Source organism: Pipra filicauda, unplaced genomic scaffold (assembly GCF_003945595.2).
Source record: "Pipra filicauda isolate LSUMZ 115617 unplaced genomic scaffold, ASM394559v2 scaffold55_size4083901_pilon, whole genome shotgun sequence".
NCBI lineage: Eukaryota > Metazoa > Chordata > Aves > Passeriformes > Pipridae > Pipra > Pipra filicauda.
Window position 1 is genome coordinate 2,897,248 of NW_024104709.1, and position 25,492 is coordinate 2,922,739.

At 42.4% G+C, this 25,492-nt stretch overlaps 1 protein-coding gene across 1 annotated transcript in view; it reads right to left on the minus strand.

Annotated features, from left to right (window-relative positions):
- ARID1B (AT-rich interaction domain 1B) overlaps positions 1 to 14,603 on the minus strand; it is a 323,933-nt gene extending 309,330 nt beyond the window's left edge. Inside the window, 2 exon segments of the mRNA XM_039387426.1 lie at positions 12,805 to 13,394; positions 13,396 to 14,603. Of these exon segments, the coding sequence (XP_039243360.1) occupies positions 12,805 to 13,394; positions 13,396 to 14,592 (1,787 nt within the window). The 5' untranslated portion in view covers positions 14,593 to 14,603.
- Between the last annotated feature and the right edge of the window lie 10,889 nt (positions 14,604 to 25,492).

Consider the following 25,492-nt stretch of genomic DNA (forward strand, 5'->3'; position numbering starts at 1 on the left):
TTCCCTGCTCCAGAGAAATGTTGAGAAATTGTCTGTCATTATTTACAGAGTAATTTTACACTCAAGATGTAGTCTGGTGAGGAGGTTAAGCTGATACAGGCCTGTACCACCACCAAAAGCGGTTGTCCTGCCCTGATCCCCACCCTTAGCTGAACTGGCCACATTCTCCCTTGTCTTACCTCTGTGCTGCAAGTCAAATCACCTCAATGATCTGGCTGAAAGCTAAACATTCGCAGGTCTTGTTAGGCAGGATTAGTTTTCAGGTAAATCAGCGAGCTGATGCGACTCAACACAAGGGAAGCAGCAGGACAGGACCGGTCTTTTCAGCAGTAGTGAAGTCTTAGATTCAGACAACCATCAGACTCACCCTGTGGTGTAGGATCTTTTTGCAATACAAAACTCAATAAAAGAGTGCCCAAGGAGTGAAACAAAAGGCTACTGAAAAATGTAGAAGTAAACAAATTAGGCTTTCAAGTTTTCTTCATCTCTCCCTAGAGAAATTCTGGCTTAGTATCTACACAAAAAGCACATGTCCATTTGGTTCAGCACATGCTCTCCTATGCGTTTATGTGTTACAACCTTTCTCCTGCTAATTTGCTCTTTGTTTCAGCCCATGATTCTCACAAGGCACAAAGAATAAAAAGCTGTCTTTCTGAGGAATACCCACTTGGACCTTCTGATCAATGTATACAGACTGAACTCCATTTAAAAAAATACTCAATGCTTATTCCCAAGCATTAAAATGACAAATAAAAGCATGCTACTGAATGCTCAGTATCAGATATGTATTTGGAAAAAAAAATAAAAAGTGAAAACCAAAAATACTCCTCATGTTCATTGTCTCTTCAGCTTACAACAGAATATATAAACTCACTTCTGGGAGGAAAATTACATTTCCACCTATTTCTGGCACCCTGGCTGTGACAACTTACTTGACTAAGACAGACAACCATATGTAAGATCAAGAATTTCAAGAAAGTAAAAATGTCACCAGAAATCACAATTATTTGAACCTTCTATTATGATGTCATGACTAGCTACAGCCTTTAAGAATCTACTTTCTTCCTCCATCTCTTCAAGGAAGACATCAACACCATGAAAAGAAAAAACCAAACTGAATGTTAAAAACCAGAAGTAAAGAAAAGAAACAAAGAAAGTAAATCAGACACCGGGGGTTTTTTTCAAGGAACAAAATTGGTGCAAATAAACATCTAGGTCTTCTTAGAGGCAAAGCAACAGAATTTAGAGACTATCATGCAGGAAGAAATTGGCCTCTCAGCTCTTTTTTGAATTACTAAGGTATTTTCTTATAACAATGGAACCTTAACTCACTTTTTAAACATGCTTCATTCACTATCTTAACAAGATACATCCCCTCAAATAAAATATGGCATGGTGGAATAACAAACAACGATCATTGGCAGCTCTCTACACCTCAACCTTCCGAGAAGAATTAAAAGGAAATCTATTAAATGAAATATCAAGTACTATGAAAATGCACGGACTGCATCTAGCACATCACATCACTACTTAATACAGACAACTACATGTAAAGTATTCCCCCTCCTCAGTTCCTCTATTTTCTACCCATTCCACATGTACAGCAACACCATACTTGAATTTTCATTCTGACATCTTTTCAAATATCTTTTGGGCAAATATAAATATATTTTCAATTACATCTGCCATACCAGGTAAAAAGTAAAGAAATTATGCACGTCAATATTTACATTCCAGCTCTGATTTGTTTCCTTTGTTTATTTCTCTCTTTTCTCTTAAGTCTGCTATTACTTAGAAGATCAACAAGAGAGGAATCTGAAACAAAAATACCAGCACCATCACCCATAGATAACTACTTGTATGAGTTTTACTGTTATACTGTCAAGTCTTGCCAGGATTTGAGGGCTTGCTTGGTTGGTTTTTTTGGCAGCTCTTTTTTTTTTTTTTAAATGCAACTTGACCTCGGGTCACTAGGAGAGTCTACACAGGAAGCTGGCTAGTGAAGACACTTTCCCTGCTGCCACTCTTTCCCCAACAACTTTTGTCCACTGGAAGGACAGAGAAGCAAAGTCAGAGGGACGGATGGGTACCAGAGTCACTAAAAAGCTATTTTCTCTGTGGATAAACGGTCACACTGATCAATCTCGCACTATTGTCAAAATGTCAGAAGACAATAAAGATGGCTTTTTCATCACTCCAGTGATCTGAAAACCTAGAAAGATAGGAATTTGAGGATAATATTTCGAGGTGGAAAAATAAGTATCACAAGACAAAGGAGCAAAAAAAGACTATGATGTTTGCATAAAACAAAGTACTATAACTTTGGCAAGGAAAGAAGTTAAACAGACACAAATAATCCACAAATAAATCTCTCACTCCCTGAAAGAGAAAATACAGAGGAAGACCATTGAACAGCCCTATCGTGCAATAGAGCTGACACATAATAATGTTAGAATCTCTAAAAAAGTAGAAGACTGCATCCAACATTCTGCCAACCACACTCTAGCAAAGTAACAGCTTACTCAGACCCTCCTCAACCTTCCTCATAATAAGAAAGTGTGCTGTTATTGTCACTGTTATTATTAAAATGAGCTGAAGAACTAAAAGGAAGAATGCTGGTGCTATGCAAAGTCTTCCTGGGACAAACAATCCCTCTTCACTGCTTGTTCAAAGTGCTGCATTTGGCAAGTTTCTTGTGAACAACCAAATCCCTAAATGCTAGTCCAATATATGAGACAACCAGTCTGTGTATCTTAATCTAAAATTTTTCAAGGGTCTCAATTCATCCAGAAAATTTTCCAATTGTTACTAGCACTCACATATAAAGCTCTCGACAGCTTAGGCTGTGGTAACTCTCAGATCCCTGGCTAATTCTTTGAAAAATCTTTAAATGTTGGCAACTACACCAACACCTTGAGTACTTCAAGAATACTGTTCTAGAATGCAATACACTTTGCTTTGGATGCTGCCCAATCAGTCCCTCCTCTTTAAAGGAAGAGCTCAATTAAATTGGGAACCTTTCTTCTGAATGATTTTAAATGAATTTTTTTAGTTGTGGTTGGGTTTCAGTTAGCGTAATTGCTATTTATATCAAAACATTAAAAGGTCTGGTTATGGGGTTTATTAGAAAAGCAAAATGTGTTTTTAATACTTAAAAAAAAAAACCACAACAAAATACTCTGTAGCACTATTTCCCCCTGTATTTGCATACCACATGTTCAACAACAGAAAGATCGTTCTACAGAGAGTTAAAAATCTCAGAAATGTCACTGAATTACTAGCTCCTACAGTTTGTTAGTAGGAAAACCAGCTCTATGCCAGGCTGGGGGTGGAGGGACGCTTATCACAAGGGCTGTATGTTAGCGCTTCAGGATTTAAAAGAAAAATATACATTGTAACCCAAAATGTAACATACAAGACATAAGAATACAGTATCTCTTTATCAGCAAAAATACAATTTTCAGTGTAAAATAATTGTCACTTAAAATGCTAGAAATACTCCCCACAGTGTTGTTTCTTAGATGTGAAGGCAGAGAAAACCTTCCAAAGGCAGTGAAATAAACACATTTCCCAAAATTCCCGGTCCCACCGGCGAGGGCCGGGGCATCCCGCCGGCCGGGAGGAACGCCCTGGCCCGCTGCCCGAGCGGCGAGGTTGTTGAAAAGCAATAGATAGCTTCTGGCAGCGGAAAAGGGGAAAATATTTTGGTCATGTGACGCCACACAAGCGAACTAGTTCGCTTCGTGTGTGCAACTTGTACAGACGCTGTCACCGGCCCCTCTTCCTCCCTCCACTTCCCTCCCTTCCCCGGGGACACCTCCGTGCCCCGCCAGGGAAATGCCTCAGTCAGTCACAGCTTCAGCACTAACAGCCAACAGGCATCTATCTACGTATTCCCAGCACGTTTCATGAGCACTAAACAGCGGGCACCAAGAAGTTACCTGCCTCACAGAAGTCGACCTTTCTGTTTATAGGAAGGACTTTCAAATATAAGTAAAATTGCCAAGTAAAATTATTTTTCAACTGCTGGTACACAGATAAAACAGCCTCAAAATCTACCTAACTCTATTTTTCCCAGAAATATTTCTTTAAATAGCCTCTATCTATGACCATCCATAAACACCTTAAAACAGCAACAGCTCTAAAGAACATGCTTCACTTTTCTTGACTTGGGAATTTCAAGCAACAAAGAAACACTAAATTAAAAAAAAATTCACAAAAGCACAGTTATTTTCCATAAATCATGCCTGAAAGTAAGACATAAATACTACCATTTCATATAAACAAAAAATCCAAAATATTCACAACATAAATTGTTGCACAAAAAAAAATACAGAACTCCATACATTCCACCCAAATCAAAGGCTGCAAATAAACCAGCATATTCCTTTGATGCTGTCAAAACAAACCTCCCTATCTTTATTTTTAACTTTAAAAGAATAAAATTTAAGAACTACAAATCCTGTCCTTGTGCTTTCAAAAGAAATTTTCAGAGATGATGTTTCAGTATCTTGCTTACAAACAAGTAAGTCTGACAAGCTAACCAAATAACACGATCAATGTTGGGAACACCTAGTTTCAGATCCCATCCAAACAAACAGATGAAGGTACAGTGCAGACTGGATACCTTCAGGTATAACAACTATTTAGGCTGCCTATTCATTCTGCATTACACTGTAACTAAAACTGCACATCAAACTCAAATAAATAAGGCAAATAATATTCTTATTTTAACGTAGGGAAACTAAGGTATCCATCAGTGAAACCAGCTACCTTTGGATCATGCAGCCAGCAGACAGATATCAAGAATTCCTGCACCAATCCTCTACTAATGTCATTTTCCTTAAGTCACATAATTTACTTACCATTCACTGATTGTTTAAAGAAGGCACTATTCCACTTCAATCAATCTGTGAATTAAGCCATGTCCACACTGGCAATGGCACACACGACTACAATTATGTTTTAAAACAGGATCCCTCCTTTTGGGATTTTCTGAACTGATTTCCTTTCTTTACTCAAACACAGAACAACCATGCTTCAAACTTCAGGTCTTTCTGTGAAACCCAGCTGTACTAGGGACTGCTACAGCAAGACAGCCCTCTCTTTGCCACGTAGCGCAGACCTCTTTGCACTTTTAAAACAAGACCAAAACATGTTGTGGAACTATCTACCTTCTGAAAAACTCAGCAAGGTACCTCTATCTTAACAGCCATACCTGTAAACCCCTCAGGAGAGGCTACTTACAAAGCCTGTTATTTTGCCACTGCAGATACACTACCACCCCAATGGTAAGCTAAATGCAAAGGGGTTTGCCACAACAGCTATTAGTCAAGGATGCAATTAATGCCCTGAACCTAACTATGTAGCTACAACAACAGAACTTCAAAGTGAATCTGGCCACATGGTCTTTAAAGGGCAAATAAACTGATTCAGTAACTTAGCAGAATCACATCCAAGAGAAACCCCTGCTACCAAAATTTATTTTTCAACTGGGTAGATACCTAAAATAAATACCAAACAAAGAAAAAATCCTGAGTGTAAAAATTTAAAGTAGAAGCTTAGAAGACTCTATCAGTAACACATCATTCCCTGTGCAAAAAAAAAAAAAAGTGTTTATACATCAAGAGTTTTTTCCCATTTTCATGATTATCCTTTTTTTAGTAACAAAAAAAAATCCCATGTACATCTAATTTCTTAATTTAAAAAAAAAAGGAAAAAAAAGATTAACAGAATATTCCTTCCCCACTCTCCAACGGTCAGGAAGAGACTGATGAGGGTGGCAGGGGAGATCAGTGACACAGCCATACAGATGAACTGTCAGAGGGCCTATCACTCAAATGGATGTCTTCATAAACAATTACCAGATCACAAACCTAAATTCAGTATCTTTTCAAATCTGAAAAAGCTACAACATACAGGTTAGAAGACAGGGCATTGCCGTGAATTCTTAAAGACAAGGCACAGCAATGAATTCTTAAAGGCAGAACACTATTTGGCAATCGTGCAAGTTCAGGTGCAAAAGATTAACAAATAGTTCTTGAAACTGGAGAAAGGAAACTAATAAATAGATTACAAACTTCTACACATGCTTAGTCCTTCTGATGTAGTTACTAAACCCACCATGACTCAAATGCAAAAAGTATAATGCAAGTAGATCACACACTGATAGGTCTGTGCTGAAAGCAATTCCTTACACACACTGCAGAACCATCAAACTCTGGTTAACATCCACAAATTGAATTGGCCGCTACCCATTCAGAAATTCAGCAGCCTCATGACTTGGATTTGTTAGCTTACAAGGAAACTAACGTTTCCACTATACACAGAGTATAAATGCATAATATATCAACACCCTTTCAAATCATACCTGCCAAAAACTTTTACATAGATTTCATATTGGTTTTGATAAGCCAATAATTTTAATAAATTAAAAATTTTGATAAAAGCATCAGGATAATGACCTTAAGTTTCACAATTTCCAAAACAGCTGCAAGTACCTTCAGATGAAGTAAGCATCCTATATTGAGAATACAAAGTTTGCTAAAAGGGTACTTCATATTTCCAGTAAGAACAATTCCCATATGAAAAGCAATCTTTAAACAAGACACAACAATTGTGATTTCTGCATCAAATCTGTTCATTCAAAAAACTGAAGACCATGTATCTGCCAGATAAAACAACCGGACTTAGTAGTAAGGAAGTCTGTGCATGCACCCCTGCACACATGCCACCTCCCTCCCCCAAGCACATACTGGTGCTTTGTGCATAACACTCATCAGAAGGCAAGTTCTGCAACACCAGCTAAGCTCCTGGGCACTCATTCAACTAAATTTTCCTCAGAGTTTAATTTCTATGAGAAATCTAATGCCTTTGTACAGATGACATTGCGTACATAATGACAAAACAGTGCAAGGAATACCGAAATTTTAGATTATGGTGCCTTTAGTTTAAAGTGACTGTACTGACATAGCAGACAAATCCCTCGTTTCACTCAGTTATTTGTCTTCGCACTTGCCTGAATAGATGCCTGTAAAGCTTAAGTTCTCCCACAACAGAGTGTGTTCACGGTAAAACTGGATTTATTCAAAAGCTAGAGTTTATGGCATCAAGACCCCAGCTATTTCCAAAAGATCTCTGTCTTCAGTTGTGCTAAGGTGTGCCTGTCTGAAGCAAAGTGGATGTTACGTGCCTCATTTTCCCCACCCTGTACAACAGGAAGAATCACTTCTCCCTCCAGCCCAAAGTACACCAAAAAAACAGTGAAAAAATCAAATGTACTTGGAATATTGTTACTGAGAAAATAAAGGTAATTAAGACCAATCCTGTACAAACTAGCCATCTACTGTCCCCACTGTTCACAGATTGACACAGGTACTCCTCGACTGCAGTAGAACACCACCCTCGATGGGTTTGGTTTTTTTGGTGCTGACATGTTCCTGGTGGATCACTGGATGCCACACTCTCAGAAATGGAAGTACAACAACAGAAATCCTCCAGCCCACCTGCAACACAAACTCTGCAACACTCTGCCAGCACATCAGCATTTGTGTGTGAAACTGAGCATGAATAGGTACGACTGGGTAAAAGAAACAGTAAAAGGGTAAGATTATGAGCTGAATGGCAAAACACACATCAGATGTACAGAAACCTTTCAGGTTTACTTAAAAATAATTTTAAATTTATAAGCAGGTAAGGCTTCCTTAAAATAAATTTTACTCTAATATGATTGGCTCTACAAGATTTTCATATATTACATTTATTTGCTTCTCTCAGCACCAAGTAATACAAAAACAACACCGCTTAGCAGCACTTTTCTATTACCAGTTTTCAAAACAAATTTGAAAACCACTAAGGTATACTTCTAATTTAAGTTTAATTAAAGTCCTCATTCAATCGTACCAAAACATATATTTAACACTATGTAAATAGCCCCAAAATTGAAAGGAAAAAAGTTTTTTTCCCAAGTACCTTAATAATCACAATTCTAAAATATATTCTAGCAAGTTAGCCTACCACAAACACATGCTACTGAATTCTGCAGCCTTGAGCATGCATGCACAGCGAGTGTGGCAACGCTACTTTACATATCCACAGAGAATCTTCAAAGCCTCCTGATAAATGGCACATTTTGAAAAAGTACTGAAATGTACTAGTTAGGACACAGGTACAATCTTAAGGACATAAGGATAAATAAACTACTGCCATTCTCACGCTAACAATGAGAACGTCAAAATATCTGTAATAAAATATTTGAAGCGCAAAAGAAAGAGGGAGACCTATCAGTAGCTACTTGTTTTCATTGCACAAATTTCATCTTGTTTTAACAAAGATACTACTTCAGAATGAACCAGCATCACCTAACAGACCGTGCTCAGTAATTTCAAAAATGTTATTTTACATATATAACTAGAAAATTTAGCTACGGACTAGCCTTAGTTTTCATCACCACAGATTCAGATCAGAATGTCAAAAAGACAGTTATTGACTGCTTAGTTGCAGAATCCTTACATGATGGAAGCAGTAATAGAGTAGACGGGTTAGCATCTCTCTTTCTTTATTGTATCTCATACACAGGGTCCTGCTGTTCAACATGTAGGCATAAGCACTACTACAGAAACCAATAACTGAACACCAAACCACAAAGTGTCAAATATATGGTCGTAATATATATATAGATGCTACTAACTGTGAATATTGCTATTTGCTACTTCTAAATAGAAGCTATGTGAATACTAAACTGTTTATTTGAAAATGCACAGGGAAAAATATATTTTATTCTCCCATTGAGACATCAAGAATCTATTCACCACACTAACAGTCATTTAATGGCTTTCAGGCACAGGACATGATTCTGCAGCCCTGACTTGGCCAGAACTCCCAATATGGACAATCTGTTTGGCATAAAAAGAGCTGCAGAATCAGGCATATTCAGAGTTTCTCCTGTGCAAAACAAATTATACACAAACTCAGAGCAGCTCAACTGATTTTTGCTTTTAAAACTTGCTGTATACCTTATGCTATACAGGTACTCCTGAAAAGACACAGGTTCTCTCCTTCTGTGTAGATGTATGTACATCTTACACATGTGCACAAAGAAGAAAGATTTATATAAAGCACACGCAGAGAGGCCAGCTAATGTGTTAAGCTACTGCAGTGCAAATCAGAAACGAAAAATAAAAGGAGCCTCATGACTCTAAATATCTGTACACTGCCAAGGATTAATCAATAATCAAAAGACCTGAATGACAAAGTATTGTACTAGCATCACACAACTTCCCTACCATCAAATCAATGTATCCGTGTGAGCAATATTCACCTGCTTTGAAAATGTGCATTTCTTTAGAAAAAAAGAGGCCTCTTTTGCAAGCTTACATCATGTCTCACAATTAGGGAAGGTAATTAAATGAAACGGAAGCCAAATTTTCTTAAATAATTTAATAGGCTGGACAAACACAGAAGTCAGTTTAGAGCCACAGCTCCGCATATTACAAAAATTACCCATGCGGAGGCAAGAATTTTCTGAACAAGCACCTCAGATGTTGTAGCCTGCTGTCGGTTCTTTTTCTCTGTTCAGAGCACAATAGTTCCTTATAGGCATAGGGGCCAATCAACATCTGCTTTGCAAATACACATGACGAGTGAGCATACTCTAATATACGTATACACATATAGAGAGTACACACACAGATGATTATTTAAAAAAAAAAAAAAAGAGAAGCCTCCTATTCAAATTCTGGACAAATATTCCAATTTTCTCTTTCAAAAAGCAAACAATTTGTCTACTTAATTATACAACACACAGGGTGATTGACACGTGGGAATTAAAAATAAATAACAATTTATTTATAAACCTGTGTTCTGTAAGTTACTGGTAAGTATTTTTAATTTGACACAACCCATTTTATACACTAAAAAATATTAATTTTTAGAACTAAGAAAATTTCTTATCTTAATCACTTACTGGTTAGATAGAAAAATCATATTATAAATAACACTGATGTCTTGCCTTTATAACAATTATTTTGAGGAAAAAAATAATAATGACTTGAAAAATAATCAAAGAAATTGTGGTCTTGCCAGACTATTCCTTCTAGGCTGCATACCAATCCTTATGGTACAAAAATAAAAAAAAAAAAAGAAGAAAAAAGAAATCTGTAAGAGAGGATGTAAACCCATAAATATAAGGAAGTATTTCTAAGGGTCACACTGAGGACGTAATGAATTTACTCTCACTCCTGCAATAAAAATAAATACTTTAAGCAATTTCTGCTGTGAAGAAACAGCACTCTGAACTAGCATGGACTACATCTGACAACGGTTTTCCTAGCTTTTAAAGCCAGAAATTCTGAACTACCCATGTTTAAAAGGAGAATATGCAAATATTTTTAAAGTAATTCTGAAAGGTTCTGCATGCAAGCCCTCATTACCTTATGGCTTCCACGGATCCTTTTACCATTGCAAATTAAAAAAAGGTAAAAACTAACACAAAAAAAAATCTTATTTCCCTGGAAGAAACAGAAAGAAAATGGAATAAAAACTAAAAACATGACAGGAGCGGTCTGTTGGAAATAGACGAACACACACCCAGTCAGCCCATCTAGGGTTTCTATTATATTTTCAGGATTAATACACCGTTTGCAACATTAAGCGGTGATTTCTCCAGCTTCTGTTCATTACTTAACATAAAGATCCAGCTGTTGGAAGTCCCCAAAAGCATACACCTGCATTTGTTCCTGTCAGACCTTGCTGTTAAAAGCTATTAAAAGATTTAACAGTTCTTAATAGGAAGATCTTGTTGAAGGGAAAAGAAACCCATAAAACTCTAATGCACTATTCCATTTAACACAATTCACCTTCCTACTGAGAATTCAACCCTAATCTCACACTTGTGTAGAAAAATGACATCAACAACTCCTGACGCTTCTTGAAGTATTCTAACCACAATTCAAACGCAAAAGCACGTTTTCCCCGAGTATCTGGATTCGTCGCAGAGCTGAAATAAACGTAACCTCTGGCAGAGAGGCTCCTTCTTCCCTTCTTTGTACAATACACGGCGTTTTCTCACCTACAGCAGCTTACATGCAAACACGGCATTTTTAAAAGGCATGCACAGGTTAGGCATCAAGCAAACAGACACATGATGAAATTAGTACTGGGATTATTTTTTTTTAATAAAGACCTAATCCCCTGCATAATATCGTAATCTGCAACACTACAAAATGCTGGGGGGTTTTGTTGTTTTTCTTTTTTTTTTTTTTTTTTTTAAGAAAGCACCAGCGTGATGCAAAAACCCGAATCCTCGTCCAAATGCACTGTTATTACAAGATACTTCCCCTACCGCCACCAATTAGCGCGGAATTAAAAATCTAAAACAAATAAGATAGATAGATAGATAGATAGATAGATAGATAGATAGATAGATAGATAGATAAAGTCAACGCCCAGGAAAACCACGCAGTGTAACCAGAGTGAAAGGGGGGACGGAAGGGGGGAAGGTGCCCGAGCAGCGGTGCCGGTGCCCCCCTGCCCCCGGTGGTGCCGGCGTTGTTTGCGGCGGGGGCTCCTGTGCCTGCGCCGCTCCAGCGCCTCTATTTACATCAGCGGCGCGAGGTGCCCAATGGCGCGCGCGGAGCCAATCAGATGGCAGATTAGATGTCAACTCGGAGGCAGCTGTCGGGAGACGGTTGCAGCCAGTTTACCTCCACAATTCAAATTCCCAACCTGCGGGGCGGAGGAGACCCGGACGCTCCTCCAAGGGTCGCGCCCGGAAGCCTGCATTCCTCCCGCACCGCGCCGCCCCGGAAAGGCGCTGCGCCGCACCCGCCGCCCCGCGATCATCGCGCCTGTCTATCGATCGGATCCATCGATCCATCGACGGAGTTCCCGGGGCAGGGGCAGAGGGGTGCGGGGGGGAGGGGGGGCGCGGCGGCCCGCTCCTGTGCCCTCGCCCCTTTGCTGACGCCAAGGACTTTTTCTTCTTTCTTTTTTTTTTTTTTTCTTTTTCTTTTTTTTTTTTTTATTTCGGTGTGTTGGCGGACAAGCGACGCGCTGTTACGCGCCCGCGCACCGGAGCGCGCTCCTGGCGGCGGGAGAGTCCAGGGAAGGTCACCGGGCGGGGGCGCCCCGCGAGGACTGGGCGCACACGCGCGCACAAACACGCGCGCGCTCTTCCCACAGGGAAAGGCGCGCGGCCGCGTTACGTGGATCTCACTGCGGTAACTCCAATCAGTGACAAACTAATTTGCCAAGAGCGCGCAACGGCGCAACTAGTTCTGATCGGAAAAAGAAAAAAAATACCGGGTAAAGAGAGAAGAAAAAAGGAGGAGGAGAAAAAGAAAAAAAAAAAAAAAAGGCCCCGTGAAAGATAATTGACGTTATCCCCCGGGAGCCCCCCGCGTCCGACAATCCGGTTACAAAATCACAACCCCCGCCCCCGTCCGTCGCGCGCTGCTTGTCCTCCCGGCCCTGCGTCCGTCCGACTCTGTTTCAAAGTGGTTGGGGCAAATACTTAATTGGGTCTGCGAACAACCTAATTTCGGTAGCGAAAAAAGCACTCCGGGGCTACAGCCCCAGAGGTGCAGCGCATTGTGCGCTGCTCAAACTCGCTACGGAGCAAGCGATGGGCAGAAATAGCCCGAAGAAGGGGGGGGGGGGGGTTCGCGGAGAGGGGAGGGAGAGAAAAAAATACAAGGAAAAAGAGAGGGATGGGGGACGAGGGGGGGGGAAGGGAGAAAAAAAATGAATTTTAAAGACACTAAGAGCCCGACACGAGCGACACGGAGGCACCAGCCGTCCTTTCACCGAGCGCGGGGATTTCCCTGGGTCCTGCTGCTGGCCTGCCCGGTGTTCCCGGGACTCCTCGCCGGTTGGTTCCTTTGTTGTGCCGCTGCCCAGGCCGGGTTTGCCGCTCCGTACTGGGCGCCCATGTCCTTGCCCATGCCCATGCCCGCTGCTGCCTGCTGGCTTCCCGGGTCGGCCGCCGCTGGCCGGGGCTGGGGCTGCGGCGGGGCGCTCAGGCTGCTGTAGTCGGGGTAGCTGCTGCCGTAGCTCCGCATCATGGGGCTGGGGGCCGTGAAGAGCTGGTTCAAGGTAGGGGTGGCCCCGGACGGGTGCTGGTTCTCCCCGGGGAACCGCGCGAAGCCGCCGGCCGCCGCCGCGCCGGCAACAGCATTGCAGAGGCCGGCCCGGCCGCCGGGGCCCATCATCATGCCGCCGCCGGGCTGCCGCGGGGAGCTCAGCACCCCGTAGCCCGCCGCGGAGCCCCCCGAGCCGCCGCCGCAGGCTGCCCCAGCGGCCTCCGCCGCCGCAGCCGCTACGGCTCCCGCGCTGCCGCCGCCGCCTGCGCCGCCGCCGCCGGGGCCGCGGCCGTAGCCCTGTTAGTGGTTGTACCGGGCTGTTGGGGTACCCTTCGTGGAAGTTATGCAGGGGGTCCATGCTGTTGGGGGCCGCCGTGGGGTGCATTATCCCCATCCCGGGGCTTTGTTGTCAGCCATGTTGCTCAAAGCAAGGCCCGGCGCGGCTCGCCGTAGCGGTGCTGGCAGGGGCAGGGGCAGGGTTCGCATAATAGCTATTGAACTCCGAGACACAAACAGCGGAGGGGCCGCCGCAGCATCCCCCGCTCCCGCCGCCGCCGCCGCCGAGGCCGCCGCCGCCGCTCCCAGCACTCGGGGGCGGCTGCTGGGGCTGCTGCTGTCCGCCCAGGGGTCCCAAGCCTGTGTGGTCGTAGCGGCCGCCGATGGGCTCGCCCATCTTGCTGGGCATCTCCTCCTCGTCGGCGCTTTTATTCAGCCTTTGCTGCGGCTGCTGGGGGGTTTCGGCCTGAGCGCCCAAAACACTGTCTTTTCCTCAATGTTGCTGCTGCTCCATGTCGGCACTGGGCTGAGCAGCGCAGCCACCGCCACCGCCGTTGTTGTTGCTGCCGCTGCCGCCGCCGCCGAGGCTGCTGTTGTTATTCTGCACGGGATGGTGCTGAGGCGGCGGCTGCTGCGGCGGCGGCGGCGGCGGGAATTGATTTAGCTGCTGCTGTAGTGCATGGTGGTGGTGGTGCGGGTGGTGGGCATGGTGGTGGTGGGCCTGGTGATGCGGGTGGTGGGTCTGGTGGTGGTGGGGCGGCGCGGCGGGGTGATCGCCTCCGACGCTCTTCAGCTTGTGGTTGGGAGGCAGCCCCGTCTCCATAGCCGAGGCCGGGTTGGAGGAGGAGGAGGAGGAGGAGAAAGAAGAAGACGAAGAAGATGAAGATAACGCCGAGGCGCTTCCACCTTCCTTCAGAGCCGGCTCCGAGGAGGAGGCGGCGCCGCCGCCGCCGCCGCCGCTGGCGTTGTTGTTACGGGCGGCAGCGGCGGGAGCCGCGTTATTGGTCATGTTCGGTGGCTCGCTGCGGTGGTGGTGGTGGAGATGGTGATCTCACTTATTCACGCTGCTGCCGCCGGCCAGACTCCCCTCGCCGACCCCCAGCGCGGGGCCCGGCCCGGGAGCCCCGGCCCCCCCCGGGCCCCGCTCCGGGCCCAGGCCGCCCGGCAGTCTCGGGGCTTTGCCCTTGCTGTTGTTCGCACCCGCGGGAGCCGCTGCGACTTGCGCGGCCATGATCATCGCAAAACATGCGAGTCCGGAGAAAATGGTGCTGCTAACTATGTTAAAAAAAAAAAAATTAAAAACATTGAACAATAACAAAAAATCGACCCCCACTATCAAAAAGGTGGGGCGAGCAGAGGGGTGGGGGGCGGAAGAAGAGAGGGGCAAAAGGAGGAACGGCCGGGGCCGGGCCTTGATTGAGCCAGAGTATCCCCTGCGGACCGCTCAGCACGCACCGAGTTACAGAGATTTCCCTCCCCGAGTCCGTGGTTGAGGTTAGAAATGGTAAGAACGTCTTCCGGTACGTGCCCGTTCCCGCTGTGTGATTTCAGGTTGAAAGTTTTTTTGTTCAGGTTTAATGACACTTTTTTTTTAATCAGCGCGAATCAACTAACCCGGATATGGGTAAACACACGTCTGCCGGAGCCTCGCTGGCCCAGCATGGCCTGAGCGCGAGAGCGAGCCAGCCAGCGCCGGCAGCCATCGCCCACTCCGCCCCGATCGCTCCCGCGCAACCGCAACACGCGGACTGGACTCCACGCTGGACTTGCTCCGGCGCCCGCTCCCCTCTCCGCTCTCCCTGCAGCGCTGCAGGCTGGGGGGGCGCGCTCCCCGCGGATCCCCCCTTCCCCCCGGGGTCCCGCCCGTGTGCGCGAGGGGGCTTGCGGCCCGCGGGGAGCGAAAGACCCGCGCGGGGGCCGCTCCGAGGCCAGCGGTCGAGGCGGGCCCCGAGGCGCCGCCCCGCGGCGCCCAGCGCCGCTGGTGCGGGGGGGGGGGGGGCAGCGCGACTGTCCCCGGTGCTGCTGGGCCGAGGGTGCCGCCGGCGGCGCTGCCCCGCGCGGGCCGGTCCGGCGGGAGGGCGGAGAGGGGCCCCGCATGCGCGCGGCGCCCCGCGTCCAACTGTGCCCGAGCAGACGGATCGGTCAAAGTAGGGGCCCGCACGCTGCCCCCCTCCAGCCCCTTATGCCGGGGTCTGCAGCCGCCTCGTCTTGCGAGGACAGGGACGCGTTTGCTCTTTCCTCGGAGAAATAAGACTTGTTTTAGATTCTTTCTTTCCCCCCACCTTCCAGCCACCCGCCCCCTGAAGATTTATACTGTGTGTGCAGACGGTTATAAAATTTAACCTAAAATTCTGCAGCGGTAGCATCTTTGCAGTTGTCAATATTGTCCAGATGTCTCCAAATTCTAACGGTCATTTGCACTGATGCTGATTTTCTATATAGGGCAGTTTTCAATATGTTCAGTGTACTTATTTGCAGATCCACAGGAGTTGATCAAGGCGAGCGAGGCGTTTTCGGTCTCATACTTGTTCTCCCAAACAATATAATTTCCAGTACACACAAGCCAATCATGAAAACGTACTAAACCAAAAACAAAAATATGTCCTATGAGCAACTCTTCCTCCAAATGGAAAGCTGCTGCTGACTTACATTTTTGAACCAGAACAATCTGAAGTTTTTTTTTATAACTACCTTAATACAAATGATACCTTAATATAACAAAAGGTAATAGTCAGACCTTATGGTCAACTAATGAAAGCCTTTGGGAGTTCAAATACTTGGCTATGAACAGAGCAAACTTGGATATTAACAAACCTTTTCCATACAGCAACGGTCTAAACCACGCTGTTTTAAATGTATATATTTATGCGCTCTGTTAAAGGTAAGCACACTTCCAATTTCACAATGGATAAACAGGAGATTCAATCATAATACTGGAGAAGAACGCCGCGTATCAAGCTGCTGTCCTGAATCGGTAGTCTTTTTTGACTCCACTGTGAAAACATTAAAGAGCAGAAGCTTCATGGTATAATGTTGAGTTACATGCAAAGACTATTGATAAATGTATGAACAGTGTGCTTCCAGTGTCTATTCATTTTAGTTCTGTCTGACGAGTCAGATATCTTCTGATTTCCTTTCTGGAGTTAGTTCTGAAACGTCTCGGTGTTGTCAAGTACATCTTGCTAATAGTCTGTTACAATTGTACTTTTCTCTTTTTTTTTGTACTCTTTCCACGTGCAAAAATGTTAGATGGATCAGTAAGAAAAAGTATTTAGTAGAGTGGGAAAAAAAAGGGTGAGTAATTCTAGTGGGGGGAATCAGGTGCATACCCAAGGGTCATTACCGGCTGTAACAACAACAAATTGCAATTCTACGCAAACTGCTAGAAAGGGTTATATCATCTTTGTAGGAGAGAGAATAACAGAACTGTAAGATGAACTCATGCCAAATCATTCATCAGCTTTTGCCAAGAGAATACTACATCTTTGTTAGTGAGCCTTTTTGACATTTTCTCCTGGATTTTCTTCTTTTCTATATTCAAATGCACCCTAATTATACACATTAAACCACCTAAGCTGATTTTTTGAAGTCTTTCATATGCAAATAAAAATATAGATGTCTCCTTGTGTGTATTTATTTACATGTGTACTCTAAAATAAAATATAAAATCAATTACACTTTTTACTTCGAGACATTTATATTTGAGCAAAAATACGTATATTGAAGATCTTCTGAGATGTACTGATAGTGCCTGGGCTGCAGATCGCAATACTTCCTGACATCCTCTGCAACTCTTTCCCATCGGAAAATAACCCGCAAAAGTTTAACGCAAATTTACTTTGAAATGTTTTCCCCCGGAAAGGGAAGAAAAAGGATGAGGCTTTAAACTGAAGAGTTCATACCTCTAACTCTTTTTCCTCCCATTTGTTTCAGCAACTCGGCTACAAGATTGGAACTAAGAGGCTATAAAATTGAGGCCCTCAGCACAATGAAATCAGTCTGCTATAAAAGGCAACACATGCCAGTTTTTCCTCCCCAATGGCAGATGCCACACCCTAAAGCAGACAGAAGGCACTGCAGTCTGTGCAAGGGAAGCACAACACAAAGCAACAACGATGGTTCAATTTTCTAGATCGCAAATAATGTTGAAATTCCTTTTGCCATCTTTGCTCAGATGATGAGTGGTAGTGTTTGTTAAATTCAAATGCTCCTTTCCAAAAGCTCTCATTGTATGCATGAATTATGAATTTATTATAATATAATGTAAAAAAGCTCTAATTGCCATGCACATTATCTGCTGCAAAGTGATTGCATTGATATTTGATATCGTAAGTGTGCAGTTTCAACTTTAGTTCCATTTTCATTGTTCCTTCAATTTAATTATTTTCTATAAACCAATGGTGTCCAAGTGCGGTTTCTTTCTCTGGATTTTTTTCTGATAAATTATGAACTCTGGTGCTCTGAGATCCCTTTTCAAGATAAACAACATAATTTTCTAAACTTACTATTGGTAAGTTTTTTATTCCATTGGCTACAACATCCGTACAGAACCCCTAGGCCACCCATCTGTAGCTCAACCCCATGGAAGTTAGGTGCCTTTCTCAGCAGTACAGCAGCCATCCTTCCATTTGGTCAGAGCAGCGCCTTCCAGATCATACAAAGAGTAACAGTGAAGAGAGAGACGGAAGACAAACCAATATTGTAATAGGTCCAAGGTGTTATGCTAGAAGTATTGGGAGAAATATTTAATTTTGGGGGGGGCGAGGTAAAAATCCAGTCAGAGGTTCAAGAGCCTGTTGGATTTGACCTGGATACCCGCAAGAGTCTGAAAAATCCCTGTGTAAAAAAAAAAAAAAAAAAAAGCTTTTTTGCTGTGTTCTTGTTGTGCTGTATGTTTAAATCCACTGCACAGTTTGATGAAACAGTTGTCAAATTCACTGTAATTCTCAGTTTCCTTCTTTTAGATTTGCATTAGATTTAATGAGGAAAAAAGAGAGAAGTATGTGGGCTTTTATTAAATTATCATTTCTTTTACTAGTTAAACATCCAATCGAAATCATTCCGAAGTCAGTGTAAATCTTTTAATTTATTTCAATAAGGCATAAATCACATCACAGAAAAGTAAGCAGCCAGCTCAGGGCTGCTTTAGCTTGGTATTTGGAGCTATAGTAATGGAATTTCACTTTAAAGATCCCTTACGAGGTCAACATATAAGTATAACATAGTGGTGTTTTCTTTATTGCATAATATTTACATTTCAGTCACAAATGTAGCATGTAAACTATTACCATAGATATCCAGGTGATAAGACAGAATCTCTTAGGTGTATAGCCTGTAGGTAAGTGTAATAATTTTATTTTAGCTGGTCATAATGAACTTAGAAAAAAAATGTGGTTTATGCCAACAGATTGTGGCCTAAAACATGTAGAGAGTGACACATTCTACCATTTAATTAAAATCCATTCTTCAGCAACCACTAATCTTGGGTAATTTAATCAATTTCTTCTGGCAATGTGTAAACAAAAGGACTTCAAAACATCACCATCTCCATCTCCAGAATGTCATACATGATTTTATTATGGAAATGCAACATGCTGGATTTAGACCACTTGAATAGAATGTTTAAATACCTCAATTTTACAAAAGCGAATCATCTATTGAAGTCAATAAGATCACTTGCTTCCTTAAAGTTAAGCCCTGATTAAGTGCTTCTGTGGACTGAGGCCTCTAGGAAAAAACAGCTCTTGAGTCTGTACTTTGGTGAGATAGCAACCCCACCGGTTTTCTAAATCAAATCAAAATCTCCCACTTGGCAGTAATAGGAGGGGTTGTTGATTTTGGGATTTACCCACCAGTGAAATCTGAGACTTTAAACTGAATTACAGTAATATTTCTGGATCCTATGTCATTGTTTGAGAACATCATTGCATTTTGGAGAAATTTAGAAAAAGGCCAGCTTTCCTTCGAGTTCATAATTTATGGTCACATTTATTTATAAATTAGAAAACTTAAATGAGAATCAGTATAACAGTAATCATAGAGTTCTCTGCCAAGTTTCTTTCCCATTCTCCTGCCTTTACAAATCTTTTCTGATGTGCAAGAGACACATGGGAAACCAAAAGAAATATTTGCTGTTAGCTACACATTGGTCGGAGGTCCTTCCTGTCATCAGTTGTAGCATGCAGGATTGACTGATACATGGAAGAAATAGTTGAACTGACAGGACACAGCTTTCACACCCATAAAATAAATGAGATCGGTACCTTAGCTGTAAACACACTGAATGTTCAAAGAAAAATAAAAAGCCTTCGTTTTCTTTCCTAAACTTTTTCCACTCTATGGTCGTACATTTTATATATCACAGTATTTATCAATTGCTGTTTCTAGAGACAGAATAATGTGGCCTCCATGTCTTAACCAAGTAAAATAATTTGTCTGTAGGATATTTTTATGTACAACCAGAAATGCAAAAATTTTAATAGGAGATGGCACAGTATTTTTCTTTTGCAAACTGAATTTCTTTTCTATGGCTGTAGTGTATATGCAATTCTGAATTTTTACAAGGGTGATAAAATTGTGATTTTGCCTGATGCACTCTATTTCTGACCCATTTCTGTAGTATTTTGCATTTCCAATCTTGAATACAGCAGCTCTAATTCTTTTAGTGGGAGCCTCACCTTTCTCCTTTGCTATAATAGTCTGTAATTCCCTTTTCCCCCCACCTTATCTTCATTCCCCACCCTTTTACACGTGCATGCATGTCTGCTCTCTGTGAAATCCCAAATTCCTGCAGCCCAACTTTCAGCTGCCTTAGACTCCTGAAGTATAGTCATGCTGTATCACTCATAAATATCACTCGTACTGCAATCCTGTCTTCCAAGTTCCAAGAAAGTCCACCACAGTGTGAATTTTTTTAAGCCCCTCTGCACATGGGACACAAAGTGAATGCTCCTGGGGACCAAAAGGAGAAGCTGCAAAGGCTGAAAGAGGATGAAGGAGGAGAGAGATGGGAGAGGTCAGATGAAATTATCCTGAGCCTTCTCCATTCCAACCTGGTACATCCTGTGCTTTCGCAAGGGGGCAACTTCCTGGTTTGAGAGCTGTTTCTTTGATAGATTTACCCTTTAAGCACTCCTGTAAACTGAGAAGTCCAGTTACTCCCACTTCGCCATTAAGGAAATGAGGCACAAGAGAGGAATGCCATGGCTACATGAACATCTCTTTCAGCTGCAGCACCAGCTCCAGCAGCTCCAGGTGACTGCCACAATCACCTGGCATGGACCTTCTGGGCGTTGATGCAATGGTCTGCACAGCTGTATGGTGTGCCAGCAACCCAAGCGGAGAGAAAGCAAGCCTATTTTTATCCAAATCCTTGCACTGACTCACCCAACGGCTCAAACAGTAGTGCTGGCATAACAGGAAGGGGGAAGAGAAGGGGCAGAGTGCACAAGGCTGTTACCCGCTTCTTACTGTTTGACCAAAGAGAAGGTTTGGTGGCAGAGGGAGATAATAGGGTCTGTTAAGCCAGTACTACTGCCAAAAGAAATGCATGTCCTAAGATTATAAACAGGTCCTCTTTTCCAAAGCCCAGCTGATCCAGTGAAAAAAGTCACTGTCCCCATTTTTTGTTGGCATCACCCCATCAGATATTAGTGCTCCTCACATATGTTAGTACAGTTGCTAGTATGAGTATTCCCCAACCCTTTTCAGATTAAACGAGCAGAGTTACCAAACTCACATATTTACACCGTCTGCATTACCTCAGACCCATTTGCCTAAATAAGATTAAGATGAAGTGAGCCAACAGATCTGAGGAGACAGCGAACTCCAGCAGAGGGGCAATAAACAGCTGGCAGGTGGTAGTAACCTCTTCAATAAACACAACTTCTGATGTACTGAGGGACTCCATCCATTTAAGCCCTAAATGTTGGTCATGGTGATGTAGAGGCAGTTACATGTCAGGAAAGAGAGCTTATCTGTTCTTTGCATGTCAGGCCTGGAGCGGTAAAAGCTTCAGGGTGTGGGGGTTGCCATCTTTTATTTCTTTATTAACTTCTTATTATATATTTCTGTTACTGCATCAATGGAACCTACACTTGTGAAGCATATGCTGAACCGTTGTACATCCCCAGAGTCCCGGGTTTGTATTATAACTGCTGGTCCATCATCCTTGCTCATGCAGAGACTCAATGGAGCCTGAAAGCTGCAAAAGCGAACTTGTGATTCTTCTCCGAGTTTCAGGTGGGAATGGTCCTTGCACAGGAGGCAGCTGAAATGGCTGCAATCTCTAGATTCACAGTGAGAGGTTAGCTTGGATGAGGTTGCTCCACACCAGCTGAAGAAGGGGCAGCCATGGCTTTGTTTCCAGGGAGCCAGCCTAAGAGAAGGCTGAGCTCCTGAGGGGTGCAATAGCTGTCAGTTACGCACGCAGCCCCCACGGACATGTGGAGCTTGCTCCTGTCCTCAGCAAACAGGACGTCACCACCAACTGCCGTTAGGGTACTTCACTTTCACATCCTTTCTGCCACAACATGTCTGATTGTCAAAGCCACAATCAAATCCTCATTGTGAGGGCAAAGTATTTCTCAAGAAGAGCATCCCCTATAGCTGGCTCCCTGCTTCAACTAAGCTAAGAGCTAAACTAAGGTAAGAGAAGGGTTATATATATATATATATATCTCCTGGATGTAAACTACTTCAAGATATGCAGATCTGAAAAATCTCAATATGCTACTAATCTAGGGCGTGATCCTGGAAATGCTTACTAATTCCTGTAGTCCTTCCTCCTGTTAAGCCATGAAATTTAGTGACAGACTTGAGCATCTACCATGTGGTGAGGACTGGACTGTTTAAAACATCTGTTTCTTCTTGCCTAAATTTAAAAAGAAATGTTATTAAAATTAGAAAGACCATTCTATTAATCCAAAATATCATCTAGTTATTTAACAAAGACTTAACAATGTGAGTCATCTGCATTAACAAATCCAGATGCTATAGTCAGAGGCAGCAAAGATTCAGGGACTGACAATAGACTTGCTTTGTATGCTAATTAATTTTTTGCTATTTGTTTTTCATTCCAAACAGACCATCCCTAATATTTTATCTCTCTTGGTGGATTCTAAGTGAACAGAAAAATTCTGGGTTCTCTCTCTTTCTTTAAAAATAATATACAAATACTATTAAGATTTTTCTAATCTATTCAGCGGACTTCATAAGAAAATGAAATGTGTGCATATCTTCTTGCTGTGTTACAGCTGTTTTCGTCTCATCCAGAGGACTGGACAAATGTGGTTTTCATTTGACCACATTTAAATTTAAATTGCCACACCATTCTGTGCTGGATGTAAACTTACTATGCATATGTCCAAGAAGAAAGGAGCCTCGTTTGGGAACCGTTCTCCATGGTGATTCTCACCAGCTAGAAATCAGGGACTGCACTCATTCTGGGAAAGGCCACATAATGTAAAGTCATCACAATCACCTTGTCTCTTTTGCTCTTCATTGAAGGGCTGGTCTCACTGAATGGGAATTTTCAAAGTACCTTGCAACACAAGAATCACAGTTCAGCAGGGGCAAAGTGAGGCCAGTACTAAACACTTTGCTGATTTAATTTTAATACATATAATTTTTATACAGGGATCTTATTTGCACAGCTCAATGCAGTCATGTATTTGAAGAGCATTGCTGATTAATTAGGTTGGTTCGGTATGAATGAGTTAGGTGATCTCTATTTTATGTCTATTTTGAAGTTCATTATTGTGAACTTAACCCCATTCAATTCTTCATCCTGTTTCAAAAACTTATTGCTAACTCTACTTGGGCAGGAAAGGGAATCATTAAAAGCACTATGCAAGCCTCTTGAGTATGGTGGGTCCTGTTACAGATGTATAAATCCAGCTTATTACTCAGCTAAGGGCAATTGACTTTCTTGCTAGGTTTTGAAAACAGAGAGATCATGAGTCGGAAGGTGTGAAAACTGCAGTTTTTATGACCAGACCTGAACCAAGTTCTCCATTTCTGGGATGGAGTCTGTACCAGCTTTAAAAGTAATTTGCCTCTTTTTGTAAATATATTACGGTTTTGCTCCTATTCTCTTGAAAGAGTGCAGAAACAACTGATTTCATTTATCTGGAATATTTATCTCAACCCTTCAGTAAAAACAAATTCACATTTCACTTAGAAATACAACAAAGGTGGAACATGCTAGACTTCCCTTTTTGCTTCTTTACTCCCAGTTCAGGAGTTTCTTTATTCAGTCTGATGTTAAATCTACTTGTATTAGGGAATCCTTTTTATCTGAGCAAATCTTATTCCTTAGCAATGAATCTCAGAACATTGTGGGGTGATTGTATAAAGCCATTGCTTTTTCTTTATTGCCCACTAAAGAAACATTTATGATTAAATGGGAAAGGGAACTATCTCATTCTCTTGAGCTGGAGATATTGGACTCAATAATGTCCTTCATAGGTATATGCTCTATTTCAGTTAACCAGTTAGAATTGCAATATAAAATTGTAAATCAATGGCATCAAGCACCTGTGAAGATGAGTAAGATTGCAAGCCATTTCTCAGATAGATTTGGAGAAACAGCTCCCAGCCAAGAACTCTTTTACATGTTCTACAGGGTCTGTCCTAAATTACCCCAATAAAGTCACTTGTTATACATCATATTGAGAAAATTGCCAGCTATCTGATGTCAAGTACTCAGGAACACTATACGGAGGGGGACTTGGACTTGGAGATATGTGACATACAGCTGGATGTTAATAAAAATCGAGTTACAGGCTCTTTAGCTGGTTATATGCAGAGCTAAAAATTCAGAATCTTCTTCAGTAATGAAAGCAGATCCTTAGGAATTTGTTCAAATCTGTTCTGTTTAGCTATAACTGCAGAAAATGCATTATTTCTATACAAAGTGTTCCTTTATTGATTACTTCAGTTCAAGTAGGAATAGTTAAACCCAGTTACTCATAAACACTTTATGGGATAGAAAGAATGAAAGTAAGAAGGAATTTTGTTTGTTTTTCTTGTCTTTCTGTAATCACAATGGTATCTCTTTTTAAGCTAGTCATCTTTTGCTTGGCTGATTCTCCTGTAAGGGCTTTACTAATATGAATTTAATATGAACTGTACTTTTGTACCTACAAATATATATCAGTCAAAATCCTTACTTTCTGCATTTTGGAATAAATTTACTAAGATTTATATATGTGAAATATCCCCAGACCTAACAAATGCAGAGTTGTTATTGCCCAGCCATGGTTTTTACCTCTGCAGAGCTTGGAGATCAGTGCAGTATAAACACTTGGCATGGCAGCCGGAAAATATAACATAAAAATACATACCACCCCGCTGATGGTATTTCAGCCCCACTCACAGAGCCACCAGTAGTCACTGAGGAGAGTGCTGTCACAAGAGCGTTCTCCTGTTCCCTGCAGAGGACATTGGAAGGTGGGGGGGATACGTCTTAGTGTGTGAACCTGATGGTTTATGCTGCTCTGGAAGAGTGATGACAGGTCTGCTGCCAGAAAAGGGATTAGAATGTTACCTAGAAGAATGAAGATAGAAGGAATCAAAGAATGATCAAAGAAGGGATCAGAGAGAGGAGAAACTCCAAGGAGAGGCACCTGCACAGAAGACGGCATCACAGAGGTCAAAGCATGTTATTATGGTTCTGGATTCAGAAATGTGAGGCAGAAGTTATAAGCCAGTAAGGAAAATGGTGATTACTTCATTTGGTGTCTTTGATTCAAAAATGATTTCTAGAACATGCTTCCTCATCTATGAATCATGAGGGTTAATTACGTAAAATTGCTTGACCTGTGTTATACCTCAGGTAATGTTACCTAAAGGTATCTTCTGACCTTAAATTTTATGAATCTGCATAAAGTAACTGTAAGGAAGAAACAGAAGAATATGATGTTGTTTCACTGATTTGAATTACAAAATGCATTTGCATCTTCATTTGCATTTACTGTCTTAAGAATAACTGTACTGTATGCAGTTGTGGGATGGAGTTGTCACTGTGAGTTGAAAAGAGGTGAACATGTTTCCTGAAAGACCAAGATGACATTCACAGGACTGATGTCTACTAGCATAGCTGTAAAGAGATGCCAGCTCTGACAGGCGTAGCTGTG